Source organism: Carya illinoinensis, chromosome 9 (genome assembly GCF_018687715.1).
Source record: "Carya illinoinensis cultivar Pawnee chromosome 9, C.illinoinensisPawnee_v1, whole genome shotgun sequence".
Taxonomy (NCBI): Eukaryota; Viridiplantae; Streptophyta; class Magnoliopsida; order Fagales; family Juglandaceae; genus Carya; species Carya illinoinensis.
Window position 1 is genome coordinate 711,105 of NC_056760.1, and position 12,443 is coordinate 723,547.

Consider the following 12,443-nt stretch of genomic DNA (forward strand, 5'->3'; position numbering starts at 1 on the left):
TAAAAACTGTTTTTATGCAAAGCTTTGAAGCAGTCTATCTCTATTAATTCACACGTGTAAGTTTTCTACACGTGCTTTTGAATTTTTTAGGTAACAAATTTCAGAATATCATTTTGTTTCTAATTAGTCTTCTAAACCATAGAAACCCAATTAAACTCTAACTACAAAATAATAATAATAAATCCTCTAGTATAGTAACAAGAACGTAACTTCTTAATCAACAAACGGAAGGTTTTAAACACGCGCTACGTATACGCGTGACGCTCTGCCCAGCCTTACGCATCCTTATAGCGAACGGCTCAACCTCCTTGCGCCCATGCAAAATCCTCCCGCACCACACCACCCCACCCCTCTGTCTCTCTCTCTCCCTCTTCTCTGTGTCTTTGAATCTCTATATCAATCACACTCTCTTCTCCGTCTCTCTCTCTCTCCCCCAAAACATCTTCCTTCCTTTTCTCTTCGTTTCTTTCCCCACTCACAAGTTAAGCTGGGTTTACTCGATCGCATATAATCCAAGAGACCGTACCCGAACCGCCATTTGAACTCTTGACGGTATCCTTTCCTTGTCATTGATAGGTAACGGCAAGAATGGCAGTGTCTCCGGCGGTGAACGCATCTCTGGCGTCGCTGTACGTGGGGGACCTCAACCCGAACGTGACAGACGGCCAGCTCTTCGACGCCTTCTCCGAGTTCAAGTCCCTCGCTTCCGTGCGGGTCTGCAGGGATTCTTCATCGGGGAGGTCGCTCTGTTACGCCTACGTCAACTTTGTTGATCCCGATGACGGTATCACTATCAGAATATATATCCACAATGCTGCATGTCCTTTTTCTTTGAGTTTCTATTTTTAATCTTTTTCCATTTTTATTCTGGTCTGTTTGGTTCCGGGATTGTGCTGGAGAAGAAAGGTAATTTGGAATGCTTTATTGAGGTTATCGAGAGAAACTCGGTTACCCTCTGCTTGTGTTTATTCGATGCCATTATGGGATCTTGAATGTTGGTTTTGAGAAAATGCTAGGTGTTCTTGTCTTGCAAGAAACTGTTTTTTCATTGAAATAAAACTAAAGTGTGTTTCTTTGTTTCTGCATATAGTATAAATAACGAAATTTCTCTGTTTGCCTACATGGAAACTGTAGGAAAGGAAACAAAATAAAAATTTTCTTATTGCAAGGTTTGCCTTGTTTGGATAAAAGAACAATATTTTACTTGATTGAACTTTGGAAGATTATTAGGCTTTTGGAGTTGAGAGCACAATCATAATGAACTTAGGGAAAGAAACGTTCATTATTTACTGGGTTTATGGATATTATACGAATTTAAGGTTCATGGTGTTGAACCATGTGATTGCCCTGCTGATTTTACCTTATTTACTGGGTTTTTTAGTTGTCCTACCAAAAGGTTTTAAGTCTATAACAAAATCAATGTTTTGAATATTCTTGTGGAGTTTTCAAAAAGAGCTTTGATTAACTTTGATGATAAGTGGGAGATCTTTCTCCATGGTTATGTTAGGTTTTCTTTTGTGGTTATATCAAATGCATGCTTTAAAGTATTTTCACTTTCTTTCGTTTTTACCCCCTTCTTGGTCATGTAGCAATTCGCGCTATCGAAGTAAAGAATCACACTGCCTTAAATGGAAAAGTGATAAGGGTCATGTGGTCGCATCGTGATCCAGATGCAAGAAGAAGTGGAAAAGGGAATGTGTTTGTTAAGGTATCTGTTTTGTTTTTGACATCATACGATCAAGACATATCATGCTAGTTACTTCATTTCTTTCTGATTTGGATTCTTACTGAAAGAGATTTGATTTTTTTGCAGAACTTGGATGAATCAATTGATAATTCTGGGCTTCAGGATATGTTTCAGAAATTTGGGAATGTTTTGTCCTGTAAAGTTGCCATGTCCGAGGATGGGAAGAGTAAAGGGTATGGCTTTGTTCAATTTGAGTCTGAGGAATCTGCAAATGATGCTATAGAGAAGCTAAATGGCTCTACTGTTGGAGAGAAGCAGATGTATGTGCAGCTCTTTCTCATGATTATCCATATGCTTCTTTTATATACTAATAATTTTTACTTAAAAAAATACGTGCATGAGCGTGTGTGCATGTAAGCATATATTATGTATTCTTTTTGTTTATTCTGCCTTCTTCTTTGGTCTAATGGATATTTAATTTTTCAAAATTACATCCATGGCTCAGATATGCTTCAAAGTTTGTCAAAAGGAGTGATAGGATTTTGCCCAGCGTTGATGTTAAATATACAAATTTGTACATAAAGAATTTGGATTTAGATGTCACGGAAGAGGTTCTACGGGAGAAGTTCTCCAAGTTTGGGAAAATTGCTAGTTTGGTTATATCAAAGGAAGACAGTGGGACTTCCAGAGGTTTTGGCTTTGTAAACTTTGATAACCCAGATGATGCAAGACGAGCAATGGAACGGATGAATGGATCTCAACTTGGTAGGTTATGTTTTCCTTTGTAACTTGTGATTGGCAATGGGTTGCCTGATTCTGAAATTCTGCCATGTTGTTTATAATTTATTTATTTTTTACTAGGTTCAAAAGTTCTCTATGTGGCAAGGGCACAGAAGAAAGCAGAGCGTGAGCAAATTTTACGCCATCAGTTTGAGGAGAAACGTAAAGAGCAGATCATTAAGTACAAGGTAGTTAGAGGCCCATTCCTCTCCCTAGATTTGTCTGCTTTTTCTGGTCTATTCAGTTTATATCTATCTTTTTTCTGTAAAAAAAAAAACTTGTAGGGTTTGAATGTCTATGTGAAGAATATTGATGATGATGTCACTGATGAGGAGCTGCGAGAACACTTCAGTCAATGTGGCACAATTACTTCTGCAAAACTTATGCAAGATGACAAGGGAATAAATAAAGGGTTTGGATTTGTCTGCTTTTCCACCCCTGAGGAGGCCAATAAAGCTGTGAGCAGTTTTCATGGTTAGTTGATAACTTGGAAAGAAGCTTTTGTGTTACTTTTTTAGAAGACCAACTTTAGTGTGGTAAAATCATTCAGTTTCTGTAACCAAATGGGTGTTTTGAATGATGACCCCTAAGAAATCAGAAAGCAAACATCTGCGCATGTTCTTTGATGATTCTGAAAGTTAACTTGTATGATTATATCATGTATATGAAATTGTACTCTCTGGTAACAGTTTCACGTTCACATGCTCAAGTGAACCTTTAGGTGGAGGAACGGAAATATCTCTCTTCTTTCTTAAATCCTTGTAAAACATAAATGAACTGAAAATGTACTCATGTCACTAGGAATCGGAAGGGTTATCACCCAATGGCTTCATTAGGAATTAAGTAGCTTGTTATAGATATTATTCCCTATAAGCTAGTTCAGCTTCATCTGCACAATCTGAATGTCTGATGTTGCCTAGGCTGTTTTGTCACTGTGGCTCAAAGCAACTTAATTAGTATGCATGGTAGAACAGAGGAGCTGAGTCCAAACAAGTTAGCCCAGTTGGATTGGCTTCTTTATGCTTCTACTCGTCCAGTTTAATCATTATTGTTTTTGGTTCATGGCTTGGGAATAGATGATATTAACTATTTAACCCACATTTCTTTCTTGCAATGGATTTATACTAGTTTTTTGTCCTCTGAGTGAAATATTACAGAATGTCCTTAATTAAATCAATGCACTTATGCTTAAAGATTTATGTCTGTTGGGCCTACTTATAATTTTTGAAAAGTGTATCTGCTTGACACGAACATTATGATGCTATGTGCCTGTTACAGATGAAGCGTGCAATAATGCATTGTCATTTTGCATTGCATACTTATTACTGATTCCGTGTTACGGTTATACAAGCTGTTTTTTGCATGGTCAAATAAACAAAAAAGTTTTGTAATTAGCAAGCTGCCAATACTTGAACCTAGATTAACATATAAATTAATGCTCAGTATGTTCATATAGCATAAGACTATTGCATTATTTAACTCAATTTTATTTTTCTTGGTGATGCTTTTAGTGATGTTTCTCGAAAAGAAATCCTGGTCTTGCATTTTTCTTTTTCTTCCTGGAGATGTTCTCTAAGTTGAGATCTATGTATCCATATATTGTTTGGTACGTTGGCTGTAGCACTTGAAAATGTTAGGTTTTAAAAGTGAGATTCTGACAACAGAGGTGCTTCCAATGTATATAATTATGGTACTTAATTTACAATTTGGCGGAAATTTTGACATTTTGCATGAATATATTAGAATTTGATAGAACTAAAGTCAGAAACTTTATGGTTACTACTGGAGATTGCTATTCAAATTTGCTTACCTATCGTACTATTCAAGATTTTATTATTTGTTCACTAGGCATGTTTCACTCTTCAGGTACCTGATTATATTGTCCTTCGGTGTCTCACAGGATGCATGTTTCATGGGAAGCCACTATATGTGGCTATCGCTCAAAGGAAAGAAGATAGACAAGCACAATTGCAGCTTCAGTATGCTCATCATATGGCAGGACTAGCGGGGCATTCAACTACTGTTGTCCCCAGTGGATATCCTCCTTACTACTATACAGCTCCTCCTGGCGTTGTCGCGCCTCGGCATGCTATGATGTATCAGCCTCTGGGTTTGAGGCCCGGATGGAGGGCTAATGGCTTTGCACCTCCAACCAGACCAGTCTTTCAACCATCCCCTGTTCCAGTTGTAAGTTCCTATCTGCTTAACAACATACCAATGTTTTCTCCTAATGTATATTTTTGTGGCATTTTACAATTTAGTGTTTCAAATTGTGGATAATCCTTGGAGAATTGTAACAAACTGTGAGAGGAAAAAAAAAATAGACGAGTATTACAGTTATGTTATTGGAATTAGTTTTCCACTCTTGCTTGGCACGCTTATGTTCATTTTATTTTCTTTTGCAGGTTCCTAACACTCAAAGGCAAAATAGGCACAACCGTGGCAGGATGAATGGGCATATGCCTCCACATGGTGGTGGTCACTCTCTTCCATATATGCCACAATCAGTCACTTACTCAAAAGATCCATTCAATCAGCAGGTATTCTTGCTGTCTTCACACAATTATTTCATATCAGCCTTATTTCATGTGCTGAAGATATGTACTTTTGCTTTATTTCTGTATGAAGCCCATGCACTCCACAATACTATGAGGTCTGAACTGTTCCTAAAAGTTTTGCTGTCTACCTCCCATAAGCATTCCAATATCTTAGAGAAATTGACTTCTTGGTGAGCACCTTTTCGAGATGTGCTAATGATAATCTCTTCATGCACTATTGAAGTCAAATCTAAGATTGATGTGGAAGGCTGTGCTAGGGAGGAATCCCTATATTCCCTCCTGCCTATTTTCTTTCTTTTATTACAGTTTTCAGTTCACTATGAAAAATGTGCCATATGTGTGCTGATCTTTGTAAGGATGCACTGCAGCGTGCTGGCCAGTTTAAGTATGTGCCATATGGTCGTCAACATGAGATGAATAAAGGATTTGGAGTTTCATCTACTGCTACTAATTCTGTTGGAGTTGGGCCACAGGGATCAGAGATGCTGAGTAGCATGCTTGCTGCTGCTCCCCCTGAGAAGCAGAAGCAGATACTCGGCGAGCGTCTCTACCCCCTTGTCCAGAAACACAAGGTACTGCAAGAACCATATTAATGCCTTTTAAGTATATTTTACGGGAGTTTTCTGAGTCATTTTTCGTAGTAATATGAGGATTTTCGTGGATAATTTACAAAGGAACAGTTACCACAAACTTCCTCAGAAGGTTTGCTTGAATTTTTAAATATTATAAGCAGCAGCACCGTTATTTTAATGTTTTTTCAGATGAACCTGGTACCGTCAAATGAACTCAATTGCTTGACAGTAATCTAATATATATTTTTTTGTGTGTGCAGCCTGACCTTGCTGCAAAGATTACGGGGATGCTTTTGGAGATGGACAACTCAGAACTGCTGCTTTTGTTGGAGTCGCCAGAGTCTTTGGCAGCCAAAGTGGAAGAGGCTGTGCAAGTTCTCAAGTACTCCAAGACCAAAGTATCTGGTCAAGATGCCCTTCATCCCAGTTATCTATCTGCTGAGGTTGCAGTTAATTGATAAAGGCCACTGCCTTTGGAAATGATACATTTTGGAAGGTTGTAGGAAACGCTGCGGCTAAAACTCTGGTAGAGCAAAATTTTTGATACTAATACATAGAGTGGATCTTCTATATCTCTGGCCTGCGGAGTACTTAGGTTTTTTTGCCCCACTTACAGGACTGCATGTTTCTATCTTTTTTAGAACATTTATGCATGTTATAGAGAACTCATATTGTAGTAGTAGCTCTTTTATTGGTAATAGAATAGTAAGGAGAGGCTGTGGGAACCAAATGCAGCATGCTTTTCTAAAGTTTCCTTGAAGTTGGGAAAATTTTCTTGTAGAATGTCCTGGTAAATGAGTAGAAGATATAATGAGGAGAAAAATGATAAAATCAACCCTTTTAGAATTTTATTTCAAAAGGTAGTTATGTAAATTTGTAATTATTTTGCTAAAGGCATTTGGCTTGATTGGCATAACCTTCAACCCCCCAAAATGGGGGTTTGAACTACCCCCCCAAAAAAAGTATCCCAAAAAAAAAAAAAAAATTGTAATTATTTTTAATGATGTCGCACAATTAAATTGGCTGATTTTAAAATAAGTTGTAAAATGGTTGTGAGTGTATTATTACCCAGATTGGGATTACATTGCATCCATCTTTTCCATAAAACTGATTGAAAAATTCTATACACTATACTACCATCTCATTTTCATCTTATTAAGATTTGACATATTTGGAAAGTTTTATACATCATACTACTATCTCATTTACATCTCATTAAGTAAGATGTGGCACATTTATCACCATTGAATGATAATTTATTGTATGCTTCTCTATAATCCAATAGTGATGAATGTGTTACATCTTAGAGCATTGACATTGGTTTGGCCAAATTCATCTTTAAATTTGGCCAATAACAACACTTTTTTACATTTGCCTACTCCATCAAAATTCAATTCTCACATTGGATTAGTCATTTATTCTCTACATAATAATAAAATATTATTAAATTAATAAATTTTTTATTTAATTTATTTTCTCATATTTTGTAATTCTATCAATTAAATGTTAATAATAATTATATTATATTAAATTAATATTACAAAAAGTATTATTAAATGTTAATAGTAATTATATTCTAATTAAATTAATATTAAAAAAGTATTATTAAATGTTAATAGTAATTATATTATAATTAAATTAATATTTAAAAAAGTATTATTAAATGTTAATAATAATTATATTCTAATTAAATTAATATTAATATTACAAAAAAGTATTATTAAATGCTAATAGTAATTATATTCTAATTAAATTAATATTAAAAAAAGTATTGTTAAATGTTAATAATAATTATATTATATTCAATTAATATTAAAAAATATTGTTAATAATAATTATATTCTAAATGTTAAATGTTAATTATATTCTAATTAATTTAATTTATTTGTTTGGAATGAGAAATTAATATTTTAATGTTTGATGAATGAATAGTGGTCTTCTATCTTTAGCCAACTACTACAGCAAAAGTCTAAATTATTTTAGATTTGCCCAATCCAATGTGAATGATTTTTGAGCCAAATCATGTAAAATTTGGCCAAGCACCTCATTTGGCCAAGCCAATGTGGATGCTCTTAACAAGATGAAAGTAGGATGAGAGTGTGGTGTATAACATTACTCGGCATATTTATCACCATTGAATTATCATTTATTACATGCTTCTTTATCATTAAATGATGATGAATATGTTACATCTTACTTTATAAAATAAAAGTAGGATGAGAGTGTGGTGTATAGCATTACTCGGCACAATTCGACCATGGTGGCATGGTCTATGAGCTTTGCATAAGATAGATGGCTACGACTTAATTCTCTCGCTAAGTTTATATTATGGAAATGCAGATTAATCTATAGGATCAAGAGATGGGTTCAAGTTCTACCTTTGGAAGCATAATGCAGTGCATTAAAGATTTGCAGCTTGTTCGTTCTACGATGCCCATAATTGCCAACTCCTACACTGAGTACACTTTGGAGCATAAAAACCACGATGATTGCGATAAACACCACCACAAGTAATCCCCATTTCTTTTGACTAATTGCATTGTTTAAAGTCACTAATTTCCATTATTCGCCTGCCTCATAACTCCCTCCACTGTCCACTGACAAAGAATTACATCCTAAATTTCCTTACATTTGTATGGAAAATGATACAATTACAAGTCTCTTTTACAATTTTTAAACAACCATGTGTTAAATTAGGACTATTTTTTTTTTTTTTTGTAAAAATAACTTATAAATACCCTTAATTTAACGCATGACTGTAGTAAAATTGTAAAAAAGAGTTGCAAGTGTATCATGATTCATTACTCTGTTTGTAATTTGCATTACACTCTCATTTTTTGGGATATGCCATTCAATCGGCACCACCCGTTTTCCTCTTCCATTAGATCTACCATGGCAGTAGTGTGATTCTTTTCCCACTTTCACTTGGCTTTTCACTTTATAACTTCTTCATACTCCCGTTCCAATAATATATATATATATATATATATATATAAATTCATGTGTTAACGTGGGGTAGTCTACCAACCATTAGAATTATCTCATCTTAAAATTTAAAAATTACTAAATCTACATCAACATAATAAGATGAGAGGGATAAAAAGTGTATTATATATTCTTTGAAAGAAAAAAGGAAAAATAATTTAAGTTTTAAATTTGAATTGGGGTAATTGTGGGATATAAAAGATAAAAGAAATGATACTTCCAGTTGTAAATATAATCACTTAAAAAAAGTGAATAAATAGAAGGCCCACATAGAAAGAAAATTAATTTTTTAATAATGGATCTCATTCTTTTTCAAAGCGACTACACGGTACTTACACATTTCATAACTGCATGTAGCATTACTCAAAAGATAAATGTCAATCACATACTCGAACATCTTACATGCATGTCTGAGCATGCATGGTTTTGGAACTTTGATCTTGAAGGTTACCCCAAGTCAAATAATTGCTTGATTGTAATCTGTACTTATTATGAAGCCAACTAGTAATTTCATTTTATATTTTTATATTTTTGCTTTACAAACTCACTCCACTGAAGTTTGTGGAGGGGCGAGAATATGGTGCAATAATAAATATTATACAACTTAATTGATTTTGATTTGCATCATGATTCACATAAAGCACCCATTACTACTACTAAATGAAAAACCAATAACTTTAAAGCAAGCAATGCATTCCATTTTTTGACGGTTCTGATTTTCAAATTCAAAACATATCTGTAATTGCTTTCTCCATTTTGAAAAGTTGGTTTGCTTTTTCCCCAGAGAAACAATCATGGCACGCCCTATTTGATTCCAATAACACCATAACTGCAAGTCTATGTCTTGTGGAATATTTCATACTTTCTGTGGAAAGTAGGCATCCGATCCCAATCTTTCCTTTATGTCTAGTTCCTGTCATTCAAATCCATCCTTGGAATCACTTTAATCGGCCTCCACCACCTTTAACTTTGCAACATGAATATTCATAGATTATATGCATCCACATAATAAACATACTTGACAGTCAAATACTCCAAATAAAATTAAAATCTAAAAAAAAAAAAAAAAATCCTAAACGACACATTCATGTACCGTCGACATTAACATCCTTAGTAATTGCCTGTTCCTGATCAACAATTTGGATTATGCACTGTAGTTCTTGAACAACATCCTTCATTCCAGGCCTATCTCCCTTCTTCTCTCTGAGACAGGAAAGTGCAAGTTCTAAGAAGAGCTTTATGCTTGTCAGTGTATCGTCCGTGGGCTCCTTGCCAAGAAGCCGCTGATCCACAACTTCCATGCTTGCTCCAGTGTTGGCCCTTTGGCCCACGTAAGTGGCTAAGTTCACATCATCTTGATCACGCGAGAAGTCGATGGCCTTCTGGGAGGTCAGAAGCTCAAGCAACACGACCCCATAACTGTAAACATCACTTTTATCAGTTAACTGGTAGTTGCGATAGTACTCAGGGTCCAGGTACCCCAATGTTCCCTGAGCACAGGTTGATACATGGCTCAGCCCTGGGTCAGCCAATCTGGAGAGCCCGAAATCTGCAACTTTTGCATTGAAGTCGTCATCTAATAGAATGTTTGTGGACTTGACATCGCGATGGTAGATGGGAGTGTATGCCGCAGTATGTAAATAAGCCAATGCTTCACCAGTTTGTAAAGCAATTCTTAGCCTCGTTTTCCAGTCAAGGAGAGTGGAAAACTTACCATGTAGATGGTCATGGAGGGTTCCATTTGATATGAACTCGTAGATCATTAAGGGCTGCTCCCCTTCCACGCAACAACCCATGAGTCTGACAAGGTTCTTGTGATTGACTTGAGAAAGTATCCCAACTTCATTCAGAACTTGTTCCGTGCTTTTGATGTTGCCCACTCTAGCTGACTTAACGGCCACAACTGTCCCATCTTGAAGCTCACCTTGGTAGACTTCCCCGAAACCACCACTACCTAAAACTCTGTCTTTGGAGAAATTTTTTGTTGCTTTCTTCATCTCTTTTAAGTGAAACATTCTGGCAGATTTCCCACCATTGCTCGATTTCAACATATTCTCTCTAGCCTTGGCCATTTTTGCCTGGTTCGAGAGACGTCTGCAAGATCTTCTTACCGTGACAGCGGTCATGACTAGTGCTAGAGAGAAAAATGAGATTATCCCTATGGAGACCTTTAAGCTGAGGCCAGCCTTAACATTCTTCTTCGTTCTCAAGCAAGTTCCAAGACCATGGTCCCAGAGGTATCCCTTATTGCAAAGGCACCGGAGTTGGTCATTTAAACCAGCAGCTGAACACTTGGAAGCCCCGGAGCAATCAAGCTGTGATTTACAAACTGGTTCCGGTGGGGGAGCCCATTGAATTTCCAACCCCTCTTCCCATTGGCTTGCAGGCTTCTCAGGATCCAGATGAAGGATGCTTCTGAAAGCTCTACAACCTGAACTGTGAAGCCTTATCTTGTATGCTGAGGGCATCCCACCCGCAATAAACGTGCAACAAGGGTCAAGACCACTTGCACATTGAAGCGCTCGATTTTTGTCAACTTGCCCCGAACTCTCCAAGAAACGGTGACAAAGGCTAGAAGTAGTGCAATTGAGAGGAGATACCAAAAGACGGGGGGAGCAGTTGAAGAGGAAGATGGTGTTGGATGAAGTTATGTTAAAAGGGAGAGATTGGTTCAACCAGATGCCCTCACTCACCAGCATGTCTTGAGTGACACATCTGTCAGGCAGCCACGCTGATGGTTGCACCACCATGCGTTGAGATGCAGCAATGATGCCGACTACAGCATAAGAACTTCCGTTAAGGGCAACAAAATAGAGTTTCTGAGAGTGGGGATCACAACGGAGAGAGTAATCCGGGTCACCACAATTGGGGTTTGTGCTTAGAGGATATGGGATTTCAATGGAGCCACAATTGGGACAGGACTTCTGAGAAGAACATTGAAGACTAAGAAGAAAAACCAGGAGGATATTGCTACAAAAGAAGCCGGGTATTGTGCTTGGTTTAGTGCTCATTTTGCATGTGCTAGGAGATGAAAACGATTATCGTACGTGACAGGAAGGAAGCTGGGGGTACATATAAGGCTATGGCAAAGGAATAAAGTGGGTGCAAGAATCTTTGTCAAAAAACCATGAAACTTAATTTTTGGCGTTTATAGGAGTGGTGGATTCCTCTTGAATGGTGTCCAGAAGGACGCACGATTATCTATAGCAGTCTTGGAAAGCTTTTAACAGAGAAGGCCTCAGTGCTAACTTGGGGTTTACCAGATTTGCCTCATCTTTCACGTAGTTGAGCAACAAATAATGAAAATGGACGAACTGTTTTGACTAAAAAATTGAAAGGAGGAATTCCACAGCATAATGGCCCTCAAACTTCTACTTCCAAAATCTCAATGTTCTGCCCCTTAATAAACTATCATGTATTGTGGACCATACACTAGACATAGCGGAAGATATTCACAAAAAGACCACAAGCTAAGATTCTTTGTGAGCAGAAAATTCTATATACCACACTACCATCTCATTATATAAGATGTGACATATCTATTACTATTTTATCATCTAATAATAATAAATATATCATATCTTTCATAATAGGATGAAAATAAGATGATATTGTTGTGTATAGTATTATTGGAAATAATACATATATTGATCGTCATTCGCCTAACAGTTACCTTACAGTAGTCGTATTTTTTCGCATCTTCTAGATCTTTTGCCATCCTCTGTAGGGAAACAAACGAAAGCATCTACCTACTTGGAAAACAATGAGAGCACAAGCAAATTTAGATTCGTTTTTAAGAGTCCATTTTTTATTTTTTTTTTGTTGGATTTAATCGAAAGCTTTCTGACCAATTTCTTTCTA

At 36.5% G+C, this 12,443-nt stretch overlaps 2 protein-coding genes across 2 annotated transcripts; one reads left to right on the forward strand and one right to left on the reverse strand.

Moving 5' to 3' along the window:
• The first annotated feature begins 310 nt into the window (after nt 1-310).
• LOC122275369 (polyadenylate-binding protein 7) lies at nt 311-6,346 on the forward strand. The gene is made up of 10 exons (XM_043084396.1): nt 311-784; nt 1,590-1,708; nt 1,814-2,007; nt 2,193-2,452; nt 2,549-2,655; nt 2,752-2,941; nt 4,368-4,654; nt 4,873-5,007; nt 5,394-5,597; nt 5,858-6,346. Exons 1-10 carry the CDS (start codon nt 589-591, stop codon nt 6,053-6,055), a joined length of 1,890 nt encoding a protein of 629 aa, XP_042940330.1. The 5' UTR covers nt 311-588; the 3' UTR covers nt 6,056-6,346.
• Nucleotides 6,347-9,544: 3,198 nt separating this feature from the next.
• LOC122275373 (wall-associated receptor kinase-like 20) lies at nt 9,545-12,441 on the reverse strand. The gene has a single exon (XM_043084399.1). The coding sequence runs from the start codon at nt 11,591-11,593 to the stop codon at nt 9,668-9,670; it is 1,926 nt and encodes a 641-aa protein (XP_042940333.1). The 5' UTR covers nt 11,594-12,441; the 3' UTR covers nt 9,545-9,667.
• Nucleotides 12,442-12,443: the final 2 nt, after the last annotated feature.

Coding starts and splice junctions, on each gene's coding strand:
- LOC122275369 (XM_043084396.1), top strand. CDS start 589: ATGGCAGTGTCTCCGGCGGTGAACGCATCTCTGGCGTCGCTGTACGTG. Junction 2,942..4,367: donor AGCTGTGAGCAGTTTTCATG/GTTAGTTGATAA, acceptor GGTGTCTCACAG/GATGCATGTTTCATGGGAAG. Junction 5,598..5,857: donor CCCTTGTCCAGAAACACAAG/GTACTGCAAGAA, acceptor TTGTGTGTGCAG/CCTGACCTTGCTGCAAAGAT.
- LOC122275373 (XM_043084399.1), bottom strand. CDS start 11,593: ATGAGCACTAAACCAAGCACAATACCCGGCTTCTTTTGTAGCAATATC.